We start from the raw sequence: 15102 nt of genomic DNA, 5'->3' as shown, positions 1-15102 counted from the left end.
CTACCAGTCACTAACAGGACAATAGGTTAAAGCGGTTATTTCAAGGAAGTACTATCCACACCTTTATTACGACTGACTGCAGACCATGCCGCATCTCTTTTTGGGGAACAGTTTGTTCTCCAACAGAGCAGGGCGAAATCAAATTGGATGGTGTGTCAGTATAATATGATAGCTGCCTCCATTTTCAACTCCAATCCCTCAAAGTTTAGCACTTTCAAGACAGTATGTTGTTGGCTTAACGGCGTGGATTTGCACGTTGAATGTACTGCTGAGTGAAGTGATTTGTGAAATGTTGCTGTTATGAATGTTGGTGTGACGGGGCCCTTAAGCTGGGAATTCTGTAATTTTTCTTGTCCCCCATATTCAAGCCATTCTGATCATTGTGATCATTCCGAATGAAGCGTGTTTTTGTGTTGCCACAAGTGCACACGCAGCTCTACCGTCAATGAGAAATGTACATAATATTTTGTTTGCCTCTGTAACCCAGCCCTTCTCTGGAAACTGTGTACTTATCAACTGTGTCAGGGGAAATGTTTCAAATCAAATTTTGAAATTCCATTATTCAGACTTTCCATGTTTCTCTTTTGTCTATGATTTTTTTACCTAAACATAATTATTTTACAGTTTCTTGATATAACACATACCACAAAGCTCTCACAAGGTTTCCAATCTGACACAAGTCTGTGTCAATCTGTTCCTTCCATTGGAGGTCACCCATGGCGTCGCTGTTAGTGGTGGAATGTGTGGAAGCCAGGTGTTTGTGCGTCCAGCTTGTGGTCATTATCACATTCCAGTTTCCAGCGTAACGTCCTCCATTAATGTTCAGGCAGTGATTGTGATATTACATCGTTATCCCCTCTTCTTCTGATTTGTTTTGCTTTTGGTTTTTGTCTACTGGAGGCTTTGTTTCTGTTGCCAACAACAGAATAGCTCTTTCACTAGATAATTTCTACACCCTTGACCCGTTTTTTTGGAAAGGTGGCTGTTCCTTCCTCTTTTGTAACATGAAAGAAGACAAAAAGATGGATTTCTTTTTGTTTGTTGTTAAAAGCTATATCAAAGCATTCTATTATAGTGTTATTTAATATGTAAATGGTATTGCTATACATAAAATAAAATATGAGTTTTGATGTAATTTTCTGAAATCCTTTGTGTGATAATTGAGCTTTTTTGTGTATTTTACTTTTTTTCTACAGGCTCCGTTACTGTTCTTGAACGTCCAGTATTTACTGGGGTTTCAGCTCTGGTTTGGTCCTACAACTACTGAAAAAGATATTTTACTTGCTTTAGCTACTCGTTTTTGATTTGATTTCACAGTGATATTACTGAATCCTTTTAATTTAATCAACAAGTCCTACAAAACATATGACATAGGTTGTTTATTCCTAATTTCAGATACGACCCACAGGAGAGTTTTCTGTCCTCTCTAAACCAGAGAACGTAACAGTAGCAGTTTGGTTAGGTTTAGGCACAGAAACTACCTGGTTACGTTTAGAAAAACATTGTGGTTTGGGTTAAAAATCAGACCTTACTTCAATTCCGTTTACCCATGTGACGTTCGTAAAGTTTAAAAAGTCACTGTTTTACCAATACATTCTCACTTGTTACTCGTCAGAAAGCGCAGCTTTGTCATGTGCCTTTGTCGTTTATTATTGACACAAAAAGTCTCCTTTAGCGGTATACATAGACACGCTTGGTCGGGACTCTTGGTATCACTTTTTGACGCTCTGGGTCAGTTGACGTACGTTTAACTGACATGCGGCACAAGAACGGGACAGTTAGCTTTGGAAAACATAGTGGGTGGCGTTAAAAATTTACGTTTCACAAACACAAACCCCGGTCTCCTGGGTGAAAGTCATGTGTGTTTGTTTCACCCATCCACCCCCCCCCCCAACTTTCCTCCTTATGCGGAATGTAGAGCTCTTACTTTGTCATCTTACTTCCTGCTTTGCTCCCGTCATAGTTACTACAGCCACTAGAGGGCAACACCCATAGATATGGTGCCACCACTATAAAGTGGCTTAGTCTATATCCACGACGATCCACTTCCGGGATTGCTCCATTGCCAATGAAAATTCTGCCGCATTTCACTCATTTAGGCCGGATATCTGTTATTTTGGGCTTTCTTTGTGTTGAATGCCAAACTCTGGTGGATTTATGAGGACTATGGTTAACTCCTCCTCTGATCTCTACAGGGTAAATCCAGCTAATGCTGGCTACTGACATACAACCACATTGCGCATTGTAAAGTTATTTCATGAATGAAATAGACATATTACATTCCTGAGGGCCAATACAGGGTGGGGTTTTGATCATTTACAATGCCGTAATCATCTCCATCTGTTGAAAGCCCAACCGAGATAGACTCGCCCATTGTCTTTCACTTTCCCTTTTAGCTTTTAGTTGTTCTTTGTTTAATTTCCTTTTTTTCTGTGATGGCCCTGCCCCAGTATCAGCCATGACTACATGATAACTTCTAAAATAAAATTAATATACTATTAGGCCTATGTAAAGACATATCCTGCTACCCTTTACCTGGCTAATACTCAAATCTGTGACCCATCAGAATGTGTTACTGTAGCGCCATCTACCTGCTGCAGAGATGTTCACAAGTAATTTTTTGGAAGTCCAAGTCGAGTCTCAAGTCTTTGAGCTCGAGTCCAAGTCAAGTCTCAACTCTCTGGCCATCTGATCTGTCCCTAACACTGTATTGTTAAATCTTATGAATTCAAAGCATGTCCTGTAGCTACCATCCATACATTACAGTATTAAAATCAGTTGTGGGATAACTTTATGGGGTCTATTTAACACATCCCTCTAGCCTGGTGAAATATTAACCTAAGTCTGTCGCATCATATGGATACAACTATAAAGATACAGTGTGCCTGTTCCCAGCATTAGCACAACACTTTGCGATGGTTAGCTTGTCACCTGTGGCGATATGTTAAATGTAAGATCTCTTTCACTCAAAAAAATATCTAATGTCAAAGTGGAAATCAAGAGAACAGTGGCAGCGCCACACCAGTTAGAGAACAACATGTATCTCAGTGTCAGTCCAAATTACACACAATAAGCAGTTTGAACTCATTGATGTAAAGCCAATTATTTTCTAAGTGTTAGTACGCTCAGTGAACCTGAGTCCAGCGCGAGGGAGATCCGACTCAGAGGAGGAGAGGTTAGTGAGGCCAGCATCTCCACGGCAGGTAACGCACGGATCCGCTGCGCCACACATGGATGAAATAATGAAATAGAAAATAGGAAATATGTGCAGAATTAAGACAGTCAAGACGGCCCAGTGTTTGCTGGACCGGGTACACCTTGTTCACTTAATAGCCTACAAATCATCCACGGGATCAATTACGCATCACATGAGTTTGCCCACCCGACACAGCGTTTGTTCCTCATGTGCGCCATGGATGTCTGAGCATCAGCAACTACTAACTATAAAGATACAATGTGCCTGTTCCCAGCATTAGCACGACACTTTGCGATGGTTAGATATATGCTAAATGTAACGTCTCTTTCACATTAGCGTGTGAGTGACTGACCTATTTAGATGCGTTTTGAGATGCCTGATGAAGTTTGACATTGTTGATCCGGCATCATTTATCTTGGTGCCACATACCTTGCATGTAGCTGTTGGCTTACTGCCACTGTTTACCAAGTTATTGAAAGCAAAACTAATGACAAAAGGCACAACTCCGGGAGGACTTGGTGTCACCATCGTCAATGTATTTTTTTTATATGTGAGTGCACGCACATAAGGCATGATGCATGCATTACGTTGCACATTATGGCAAAGGGCAGGTGACATGAGGCTTGTCATACGTTTCCCCAACATATATGCGCCAATAAAAGAAAATAGAAATTCAATTCAATTCAATTTATTTATAGTATCAATTCATAACAAGAGTTATCGCAAGACACTTTACAGATAGAGTAGGTCTAGTCCACACTCTATAATTTACAAAGACCTAACAATTCCAGTAATTCCCCCAAGCGAGCATTCAGTGCGACAGTGGCGAGGAAAAACTCCCTCCCAGGAATAAACCTCGGACAGACCCAGGCTCTTGGTAGGTGGTGTCTGACGGTGCTGGTTGGGGGTGTGATGAACAGTGGCAATAATAGTCACAACAAAGATAATGGATCAGTGACTAGAAACAGTAGTTGTAGTAGTTCATGGCATAGCAGGGCACTGCAGGGTCTCACAGGACGTAGCAGGGTATAGCAGGGTCTCACAGGACGTAGCAGGGTATAGCAGGGTGTCACAGGACGTAGCAGAGCACTGCAGGGCATAGCAGGACGTAGTAGGACACAGCAGGAGGTAGCAGGGCACTGCAGGGCGTAGCAGGACGTAGCAGGGCGCAGCAGGACCACAGCGACAGGCTGCAACCATGATTTAGGGGCCACCCTAATCCAAGGAAACATGCTGGGCGAAAAGAAAACATATGGACTCCGGGGAATAAGCTCCCCAGAGCTAGGTTAGTAACAAGCATTTCTGGAACATGGAAGCACAAAGATGGAAAGAGAGAGGAGAGAGATGCTCAGTGTGTCAAAGGAAGTCCACCGGCAGTCTAAAACTATAACAGCATAATTAAGAGAGAAAGGGTAAGAAGAGGAGCCTGGTCTGCCTAGAACTCTCCCCTGCCGGATTGGGCTGTACTGGCCTGCCTCCCTCTACTTTGATTATATCATTGATTATATGGTAGATGAGTCTAACGACTATGAAGAGAGTCTGCAGCTATACATCCTCCCCTGCCGGTCTAGGTGAACGCTGCAACTCCTCGCTCCCTAACTATAAGCTTTATCGAAGAGGAGAGTTTTAAGTTTACTCTTAAATGTAGTGACGGTGTCTGCCCCCCGGACCCAGACTGGGAGCTGGTTCCACAGGAGAGGAGCCTTATAGCTAAACGCTCTGGCTCCCATTCTACTTTTATAGACTCTAGGAACCACAAGTAACTCTGCATTCTGGGAGCGCAGTGCTCTAGTGGGGCAATAAGGTACTATGAGCTCTTCAAGATATGATGGTGCTTGACCATTTAGAGCTTTGTAGGTCAGAAGAAGGATTTTAAATTCAATCCTGGATTTTACAGGAAGCCAATGTAGAGCAGCTAATACAGGAGAAATATGATCTCTTTTATTAGTTCTTGTCAGGACACGGAGAGTCTTAAGGGACTTATTTGAACATCCTTATAGTAAGGAATTACAATAGTCCAGCCTGGAAGTAACGAATGCATGGACTAGTTTTCAGAGGTGTATAGTCCAGGTGCCAGAAAGTAAAAATCCTGCCATGTTTTTGGATCTGCCTCTACATCTAGAACAGGTGTTTTCACTAACGAGCTCATCTACCTGGTAGAGGAGCTGGTTTAGTGATGGTTGGGACAGCTGCTGGACAGGATTTCTACTTTCTGGCACCTGGACTATACACCTCTGCTAGTTTTTCAACATCATTTTTTTTTAGTGGGCGTTAAAGGATATATCCTGATCAAAAATAACTCCTAGATTTCTGACAGTATTGCTGGAGGTCAGGGCAATACCATCCAGAGTAACTATGTCTTTGGATAATGAGGTTCGGAGGTGTTTAGGGCCCAGCACAATCACTTCAGTTTTGTCTGAGTTTAACAGAAAATTGTAGGTCATACATGCTTTTATATCTTTGAGGCATGCTTGGAGTTTAGTTAACTGACTGGTTTCGTCTGGCTTAATTGATAGGTATAATTTGGTGTCATCCGCATAACAATGAAAGTTAATTGAATGTTTCCTAATAATATTGCCTAGGGGAAGTATATACAACATGAATAGAATTATTCACCTTACAATAAATACATGAATAAATTTAGATTTAAAAAGCTATAATTGCATGAAAACATGTTGTTGACGAGTCTCGAAGCTCGAGTCTGAAGTCTTTTGGGTCGAGTCGCAAGTCAAGTCTGGCAGAGGCATTAATTAAAACTATATAAAAATAGCCTTCTTTTCACTGTTAGTCTCATTTACGGCTACAGATCATTTATCATCATCAGATGAAAAAAACAGTTTCAGAAAAAGTTTCAAAAATTCCTTAGTTACTTTAATGAGTCATAATTGCTACTTCAACAAACGACCTGCATTTTTCGGGGGAGGACAGTCTCAATTAAATAGACATTTTCTTTCCTATTATCTGGCCAGAGACAGAAGACAATGTGTGAGCCTCCATAACTGTTAACCCAAGCAAAGGCATTAATTATGTAGTAATGGTTTGCACATTATGAATCTGCTGTTCATCAAACTTTTAAAAGTGAAATGTGTGATGTAAATGAAAGATAAACACCAATATACTATACTCACAAATGTATGAATAAAATATTTTATCTGTAGAAACATGTAATTAAGAATACAGTTGTTGTGACTACTTGCAGCTGCTGCTGCATTAATTGTAAGTGGTTATTTCTTGCCCTTTTAGATTGTTGTTTCTTTTACATGTTAATTGCTAATGAAGATAAACTAACTAGAAAAATATAATAGGCCTTTGCAGTATAACAAAGATTATTTTTTTATTATTCTGGATAACGGGGCAGATGATTGGCTGTTTCTGAGCATAGATGTCAGGATCTGCAGTGGTTTCTGTGTGTTTTCCCCGCTCCCCTTGCTCTGTTGTCTCTCTGTGTTCCTGTGTGAGGCTGAGCGTGGCCATTCTGATTCCATTCACCTGCCTGTTCATTCAGCCACCTGTAAGCCCTCAGCACTGATTGCCATCTACTCCTGCTGCAGTATTTAATCCGGGCTGCGTTCGAAAAGTCGAAATATAATATGACCTCCTAAGTCCTTTCCTAACCACTTTTCCTTAACCCCGATGATAAACGTCATGAGGTCAAGGAAAGGTGTTGAGGAGAATTCAAAAGGAATTAGGAAAATACAACCGCGGTGTGAGGAGAATCCGCCTGTCCTTACATTCGGAGGCGGCCGATGTTATTGACGTGGGTCTGGGTAAATGCTAGGTCAGATCTGCTAGATGTGTTGACGTAGTTAGGTTAAGGCATGAGGAGTTGGGATTGAGATACTATATATATAAAAACTATATTGAGATAGACTATTTCTTTTTTGTGGGGGGGAGGGGGCATTTCAGCCTTTAATGGAAAGAACAGATACATATGAAAGGGGGATGACATGCAGGAAATCGTCTCAGGTCAGACTCAAACCCTGGACCTTCTGCGTCAAGGTATGCACCTCCATATATGTGCGCCTGCTCTACCAACTGAGCCAACCCAGCCACAACTGTAGGCTATTTCTAAAAATGTAATCACACAAATGTAAGAATAGTAACACACAAACATCAGTTCATAGAAGGGACAGCTATGTCTTCAAACATGCTTTTCCACTGCACACACAGGGTAAAAATGGTATTTTCCAGCACAATGTCCTATCTTCGAGATCACTCTTTTGTGCGTGTGTGCTTTTTCGAATACGGAGTCTACCAACTCTTTAGCTCTTTTCCAGTGCCTTAAAATAATTATGGAAGCTGTAATTATAGCCAAATGTAACTGAAAATGCCAATTTAGAGATTCAGCAGTAGCACAAATTCAGAGTCAAAAGAATTATTAAACCAGACCATCGAGACTTTCAGAATGGTCTCACAAAATAAATTTCCATATTCCCATTTGCAATCAAGTTTGTCAAGTTCACAGAGAGGAAGTTGTTAAGATCTCAGAATACAAACTAAGAATCTCAAAGTAATGAGAAACTTTAAATTATTGACTTACAATATCAAAATATTGACTTAGTATCTCAAAATATTGACTTGGTATCCCTATATGTTGACTTAATAGCTCAATATATTGACTTAAAATATCTCAAAATATAGACTTAGTATCTCAATATATTGTGTTAACATGTTAAACATATGGTTCAGCTTAAGTTGTTTTACTCTTAAATGTATGGGTAGTAGATCAGCTCTTGTAAACTTGACTTAGAATCTCAATATATTGACTTAGTATCTCAAAATACTGAATAAATATCTCAAAATATTGACTTAGTATTTCAATATATTGAATTAATATCTCAATATATTGACTTAGTATAACAGAATATTGATTAAGAATCTCAAAGTAATAAGAAACTTTAAAATATTGACTTAGAATCTCACAATATTGACTTAATATCTCAAAATATTGACTTAGTATCTCTATATATTGACTTAATATAACAAAATATTGACTTAAAATATCTCAAAATATTGACTTAGTATCTCAATATATTAACTTAGTAACTCAGAACATTGACTAAGAATCTCAAAGTAATGGGAAACTTTTAAATATTGACTTAGAAACTCAATAAATTGACTTAGTATCTCAATATATTGACTTAATATCTTAAAATATTGACTTAATATCTCAAAATTTTGACTTAGTATCTCAATATATTGACTTAGTGTCACAGAATATAAACTGAGAATCTCAAAGTAATGAGAAACTTTAAACGATTGACATAGAATGTTAAAATATTGACTTAGAATCTCACAATATTGACTTAGTATCTATATATAATGACTTAATATCTCAATATATCGACTTAATATAACAAAATATTGACTTAAAATATCTCAAAATATTGACTTAGTATCTCAATATATTAACTTAGTAATTCAGAACATTGACTAAGAATCTCAAAGTAATGGGAAACTTTAAAATATTGACTTAGAAACTCAATAAATTGACTTAGTATCTCAATATATTGACGTAATATCTCAAAATATTGTCTTAATATCTCAAAATATTGACTTAGTATCTCAAAATATTGACTTAGTGTCACAGAATATAAACTGAGAATCTCAAAGTAATGAGAAACTTTAAAAGATTGACATAGAATGTTAAAATATTGACTCAGTATATCAATATATTGACTAAATATCTCAGAAAATAAACTAAGAATCTCAAAGTAATAAGACACTTTAAAATATTGACTAAGTATCTCAATATATTGACTTAAGGATAACACATGCGAAACACAACAGGAAATCTATTTGCTTCTAATTCATCAACTGCTTTCTAAAATAGAACCAGCAGAGGGCAGCAGGTACCCGTCCTGATTGTTACTGAACGCCGTTGCAAGCAGAACTTCCGAACAGAAGTTTCATAATAACACCATCTGTTCAGTTAATTGAACAGACATTTTGTTAATACAGATTGATAGCTAAACCTTAAGTCATATTCTAATATAATAAACGTTGTTATAGTATATGTCAACAACATTTGCAGTAGCAGTCCGACTTTTTCAGTAAAAAAAAGGTAAAAGCTAATGCGACTTTCGCCCCAAAATAAATTGCGCTTTTATTTTGAAGTACACATTCCGGTTGTATTACAGCTTGATGCACAGGATCCGAGGAAGCGCTTTTGCTGCCAGCAATGTCTGCTTCTTTATCTGAAGAAACGGAGTTAATTGAGAAACATGAGGAAATGTGAGTCTGTCATATCTTTAATATGAACTAGTATTGACCCACTTGTATCGATAACAGTCAACGCGGTCTGTCTGTGATTCCTCCACGACGAGTAACGTTAGCCAGTACGGTAACTTAGCTACAACTCTCCTATTCACACAGGTTAGTTAGCTTGCAGGTTTAAATTAGCGTTACACTTTTACCACGCAAATATTTGCTCCTTTGTTATTAATTATAGAGAATGCGTTTCATGATTCGGTATTTGTTAATCTAAACAATGGCTTGTGCTGTAATAAAAACACCCTCCCAGTCAGTGTGAGCTGGTCTAGTGTTGATATTCGGGGCTTATCCTTCTGACACTGTTGCTGTCTCCACTGTGTGTGACAATGAATATGTACTTGAATATGCACTTGACATTTGTTTCAAATGTAAAGTGCGTTATAAATAAATAAATAAAAATATTATCAGTTTAAGGAGGAGAGCGGAGCTGCTGGAGCAGATGGAGAGTTGCAGAGAGCAGCAGAAGATCGAGAGGAGGCAGCAGCTCAAGGAGTGCGAGGCCGCTCGCCTCAGGAACGCCACACTGCTGCAGGTAGGACGGCCTGATAGATAGGGTTGGGTGCCGTGAGTGACTTATGGTAACAAGCAACGAAGGTAAAATACGTGGGCGACGGTGGGACTCCATGGTGCGTTCCATGGTGCGTTCATGTGCACCTCGTTAAACTCCTGCTGCATTCAGTTGCACCTGTAAACTCTGTGGAACTCAAAGATTTGCCACGTTTTGCATAAAGATTAAAGTAGTCTGGATCGACGACAATTCATTTCCAGGATAATCACACCAGATGTTCCGGCGATGTGTGTTGCTGCTGTCTGGCTCCGTTCTCCTCAGGAAAGAACAACAACAACTTCGAGCTAGCAAGCTACACGTGGAAAATGGGATGTTTTGAAGACAATTTGGATAGTGGAACAAGGCGGGCCTGCTTGCTTTTTTCGGGGAATGATTGTAAAGATTTACAAAGTATTTTTTTACGTCATTAACTCTCTAACAGGGACGGTTTTGGACACACAGCTATAAACTGGTAAGAGCAAATTTAAATTGCTCACGTTACTGTATTGTATGTAACAGGTAACATTAAAGAAATGACAACCCTGAGCATTTTTTTTTTTCTGTCTGGACATGCGAGACTAAAATGAAAGAGTGTGTAGATAAATAATAATAAAAATTATAATAAAATAAAGTGTTCTCTCTGTTACTGCAGGATTTACAGAAGACAGAGGATCGTCTCAGAGGAAGACAGCTGCCACACCCAAATCTCCTGGCTCTGGAGGTAACACGTTGTTGATATAATGGTGGGAAGTATTTTGCGAAGTATGTGTCTTGCATCACAAGTTCACATTTCAGGTCAATTCTGCTGCTAATCTTTTCTTTAAACTGTAAACTGTTGACACAGTAGCTCCTTGGCATTTCGATGACAAATTGTTGGGTCTTTGTAAATTATAGAGTGTGGTCTAAACCTACTCTATCTGTAGTGTCCTGAGATAACCCCTGTTGTGATTTGACACTATAAATGAAATTGAATTAAATTCAATATCTACAGGAAGGAGAAGGTTGTCAATACCTTGCAGGACTGCCCTCTTAAATGATCTTATTCACTTTCATTCACTGAAGTGATTGTTGTTTGATTCATTGTTCATTGGATGATTTGATTCATTCATTCATTGTGATTGGTTTAAAGAAATGCCAATAAACCAGAGCACGTTTTTCTTCTATCCTGGAATGCTGTGTGGATTAGCCTCACCCTCCTCCACAGCGCGGAAGGTCTGGCTATGCACAACCCGGTCTCACGCCAGTTTGTGAAATAGTCACGTTATTTTGATTTACTGTGTACAGGTCACGATTTTCAAACATGACCATTTCACGAACTGTCATGAAACTGGGCTGCTCTGGGGGACGCAACAACGGGGAAATTAAATGCCACGCGCCGGTGACTGCTCTGGGGGACGCAACAACGAGGAAATTAAACGCAACAACGGGGAAATGTAACGCCACACGCCGGCCACAACAACAGGACGGTTGTGGTTAGGAAAAGAAGAACTGGGAAATGTTCTATATATATATTTTAAGGTTGTACCAGAATAGGTTTACATGGTTTAATTTTCAAAAAACACCATATTTTTGTTGTACTGCACAGCTCTCTCTCACTGCTGCAGATCCTCTTTTCACCTCGTCTCTGTTTTAGCTACAGAGTGAGACCTCTTTTCTTCTTCTGTACTATCTTTGATTGCACTCGCACATGCTCAGTAGCTCAGATGTAGATCATGTCAGCTAGCTAACTCTAGAGACAGTAAAAGAAAGCCTGTTTCTCCAACTTTGGTCAGTTACAAGGCAGGATTAACTGGGAGACTTCTAAATGAGGGCGCACATGTAAGTAGTTATTTTGTAGATTATGGTGAACTTGTGTGTGTTGTAGCAGTGCTTTGCTATTGAGAACGACGTAGCATGCTAGCGTTAGCATTAGCGTTAGCATGCTAACGCTACGAGCTAACGGTTGTGGTTAGCCAGCTCATAGGATTTTGAACAGCTCACTAGGAGACTGAAGGCAGGACACATTCAGAAACCGTATCTCACTCAAAACAGCATGGATGGATTTTTTTCAAAGTTTGTATGTGTGTGGAAGTACCAGAGACACAAAAGAACACCCCAAATCCCAAATGTTTTTTTCATAATATGGGCACTTTAAAATTCGTGCTCACCACATGAAAATAACGACATTAACGTGTTCAGTTATTTAATATATTAAATAACGTGACCATTTCACGAACTGCCATGAGATCAGTCTGCTATGCAAGACTACACACACCTAAACCGCGCCCTCAGCTGCCAGTAGCTACTCACCGGACGCTGATTGGTTCGGTCCGCTGGTAGTTCAGATACAAATGCATTAGGTTGGAGCTTGACAGGATGGATTTTCATGTGCCATGTGATTCTGGCAGGATATCGCGAGAATCCAGCTGCCGTGCAAGGTGATTTTTTTCCCTTCCTTCTAAGCAGATTTCTCACTTTGATTTTGGATGTTACATTTGAAATTGCATGATGATTGAAGGCTCAGAATGTTTTGAAAGGTCCGCTGGTCTTCTGTGTTCATGTGCCAACAGCTTTTCATTCACGCTGATAGGAAACCAAAGACAGAACACAAACAATTTATACTGAATGGGGGATGTCCTTTGCCCATTCAAATTGTAATTCATTCCTGCCAGTTTACAAACATGGAAGTTGTTTTCCAATCTAGAGGATCAGTAGGGTGACTTATGGTACGTGTCCATTGTCGGCGTCATTTCCACGCTTCCCATTCATTTCTACGGGAGCAGCCGTGCAATGCATTCTGGTAGCGTCGCAGGGACTTTGGAGAAGCGGGGCGTCGAGTTGCCCGCTCCTCATTGGCATAAAGCTGAAGCCAGCCAACTTTATACAAATGAGGAGCGTCCGGCTCGTCTCGACGCCTCTCAAAAGCTTACGGAAATCTTTTAAACTGACCGTTGTGGATCTGAAATGAAGACATATTCACCAACTGCATAGCCTATTTCTCGCTTAAGATGTTTTCAGAAACACATTTGGGTGAACTATTTGCATGAACTGCAAGATCGTATTCCAAACGAGCTGCCATGTTGGTCCGTTTTGAAATCCGTGAGTAGACAGACCCACGTGACGCGTTCGTCCAATCAGGTGCAGCCATCAGGCTTGTAGGAGGCTGTAGCCTGTTTTCTTTGCTCGTCAGTGGTCAGTGAAGAGAAACTGATAACTGCTGGTGGCGAGCCAACTAGCGTGCAATGCTGGGAAGCGGGCCCATCCCTTCCATGAAAACAGCGCCTATATGGACACGTACCATTTGGGTTTATAGTAAGGTTTATATTGTTTCTCTGTTCTAGACAAGATACTGGGCGTCTGTGGAAGCATCTATCCCAGCCTGGGAGCGCTTCCTCTTGGGTAAAGGCCCACACCCTGCTCACGGTCCAGGGCAGCCACCCAGAAGAGCCAAACCGAAAGCCAGCACAGCTAAAGATCAGGGCCTGCCTCCTCGCCCCAAACCCAGGACTGCTCGATAGGTGAGCACTGATGCTGATGCTGCCACTGGAGTCGGAGCGACGGCGCTGATGCTCAGCTGGTGCAGGTGATCACAGGCCTGTTGATTCTCAGAGCCCCTGCATTCAGACCCTCACCAGCATCCTCAAACCAGGGTTGGAGGATTTGGTGAAATAGCATTTCTCTTAGGAATGGAAATGGATTCAGTGATACCGACATTTAAATGCTATTAAAGTGATGGTTCGGAGTAATTTCACCCTAGGGTCCTTTGCACCATGACCTCGAGCCAAACACCCCCCCAGAAGCTTTTTTCACCTGGGTCTAACATTGGGAGAGTTAGCTAGAGTAGCGTTATCAGCTGAATAGCTTAGCGCAGGGGCTAATGGACCCACGTTTGTATCTCGTAAATGACCCCACTAATAATGCCCGAAATGATACCAAAGGTCTACACTAGTACAAATAGGTTATGCTCTCATAAAACGATGGATTGGAAAGTTGGTAAGTACACCAGAAGTTTATGAACACTTGCCTGCTCTCTTCTGCTCTCTGCTGCTGCTGCTGCTGCTACCTGCAGTTAGACGAGTGCTTAGGGACATCTACAAATTACTACACCGAAAAGAGAGAGAACTAAAGTATTTATTAATTTAATGATTAAATAAGTCTCCAAACTTACCTCAATTATTACTTGTCTCCTGCTAGTTATACTACAGCACTTACTTAAAAAAAAAAGTTAAATTAAAAAATATTTTTGTTGCATCTCTTTTCGGTGTTGTAATTTGTAGACGGCCCTAAGCACTCGTCTTACAGCAGCAGCAACAACAACAGCAGAGAGCAGAAGCCAGCAGGCAAGTGTTATTTACATAAACTTCTGGTGTACTTACAAACTTTCCAATCCCGCTTATGAGTTACATAACTCTATATGTACTAGTTCGTTAGTATCATTCGGCTTATTAGTGGGGTCATTTACGAGATACAAACGTGGGTCCATTATTCCCTGCGCTAAGCTATTCAGCTGATAATGCCACATCTCATAGCTAACTCTCCCAATGTTAGACCCAGTTGAAAAAAGCTTCTGGGGGGGTGTTTGTCTCGAGGTTATGGTGCAAAGGACCCTAGGGTGAAATTACTCCGAACCATCACTTTAAACCGTCTCTGCCAACTCCCCTGTCTATGGAAGGGGTATCAGAAGGACATGCACCTTCTGTGCAAAGGCATCAGCCCACTGAGGCCACTCTTATCTAATATTTTTACAGCCAGCACCTGCTGGTAACCAATCTTCATTGAATGCACTAAAAGCAAGCGATCATAAAATAAAATGGATAGAAAGGACATTGAACTGTGTGCCTTGGTCATTTGGGGAGTGAGTGGGAGGTAGGCCTGCACGATTTGGGGGAAAAATATGAATCACGATTTATTTATTTTTTCTTAGAATTGATATCCCGATTCTCTGCCACGATTATTTTTTTTGGCTGTGGGTGAAGCCCTGAACTTTGTGAGAGCTGTCCTACCAAAATAAAGGTCGAAAATTGTGAACAGGGTGAATCAAGATCACGATTTTATAACTATTTTAAACTACTATTGTGTAGGACTAGTGGGAGGGACTGAAAGACGC

The 15102-nt window shown here is 40.4% G+C and overlaps 1 protein-coding gene across 1 annotated transcript; it reads left to right on the top strand.

Annotated features, from left to right (window-relative positions):
- The first annotated feature begins 9318 nt into the window (after positions 1–9318).
- c4h3orf14 (chromosome 4 C3orf14 homolog) lies at positions 9319–13774 on the top strand. Its single transcript, XM_039796627.1, has 4 exons — positions 9319–9430; positions 9878–10001; positions 10669–10737; positions 13337–13774. The coding sequence occupies exons 1-4, from the start codon at positions 9378–9380 to the stop codon at positions 13511–13513; spliced, it is 423 nt and encodes a 140-aa protein (XP_039652561.1). The 5' UTR covers positions 9319–9377; the 3' UTR covers positions 13514–13774.
- Positions 13775–15102: the final 1328 nt, after the last annotated feature.

Source organism: Perca fluviatilis, chromosome 4 (assembly GCF_010015445.1).
Source record: "Perca fluviatilis chromosome 4, GENO_Pfluv_1.0, whole genome shotgun sequence".
Classification (NCBI taxonomy): Eukaryota; Metazoa; Chordata; class Actinopteri; order Perciformes; family Percidae; genus Perca; species Perca fluviatilis.
Note: the sequence above shows the minus strand (reverse complement) of the source record. Positions and strands in the feature narration are given on the sequence as shown.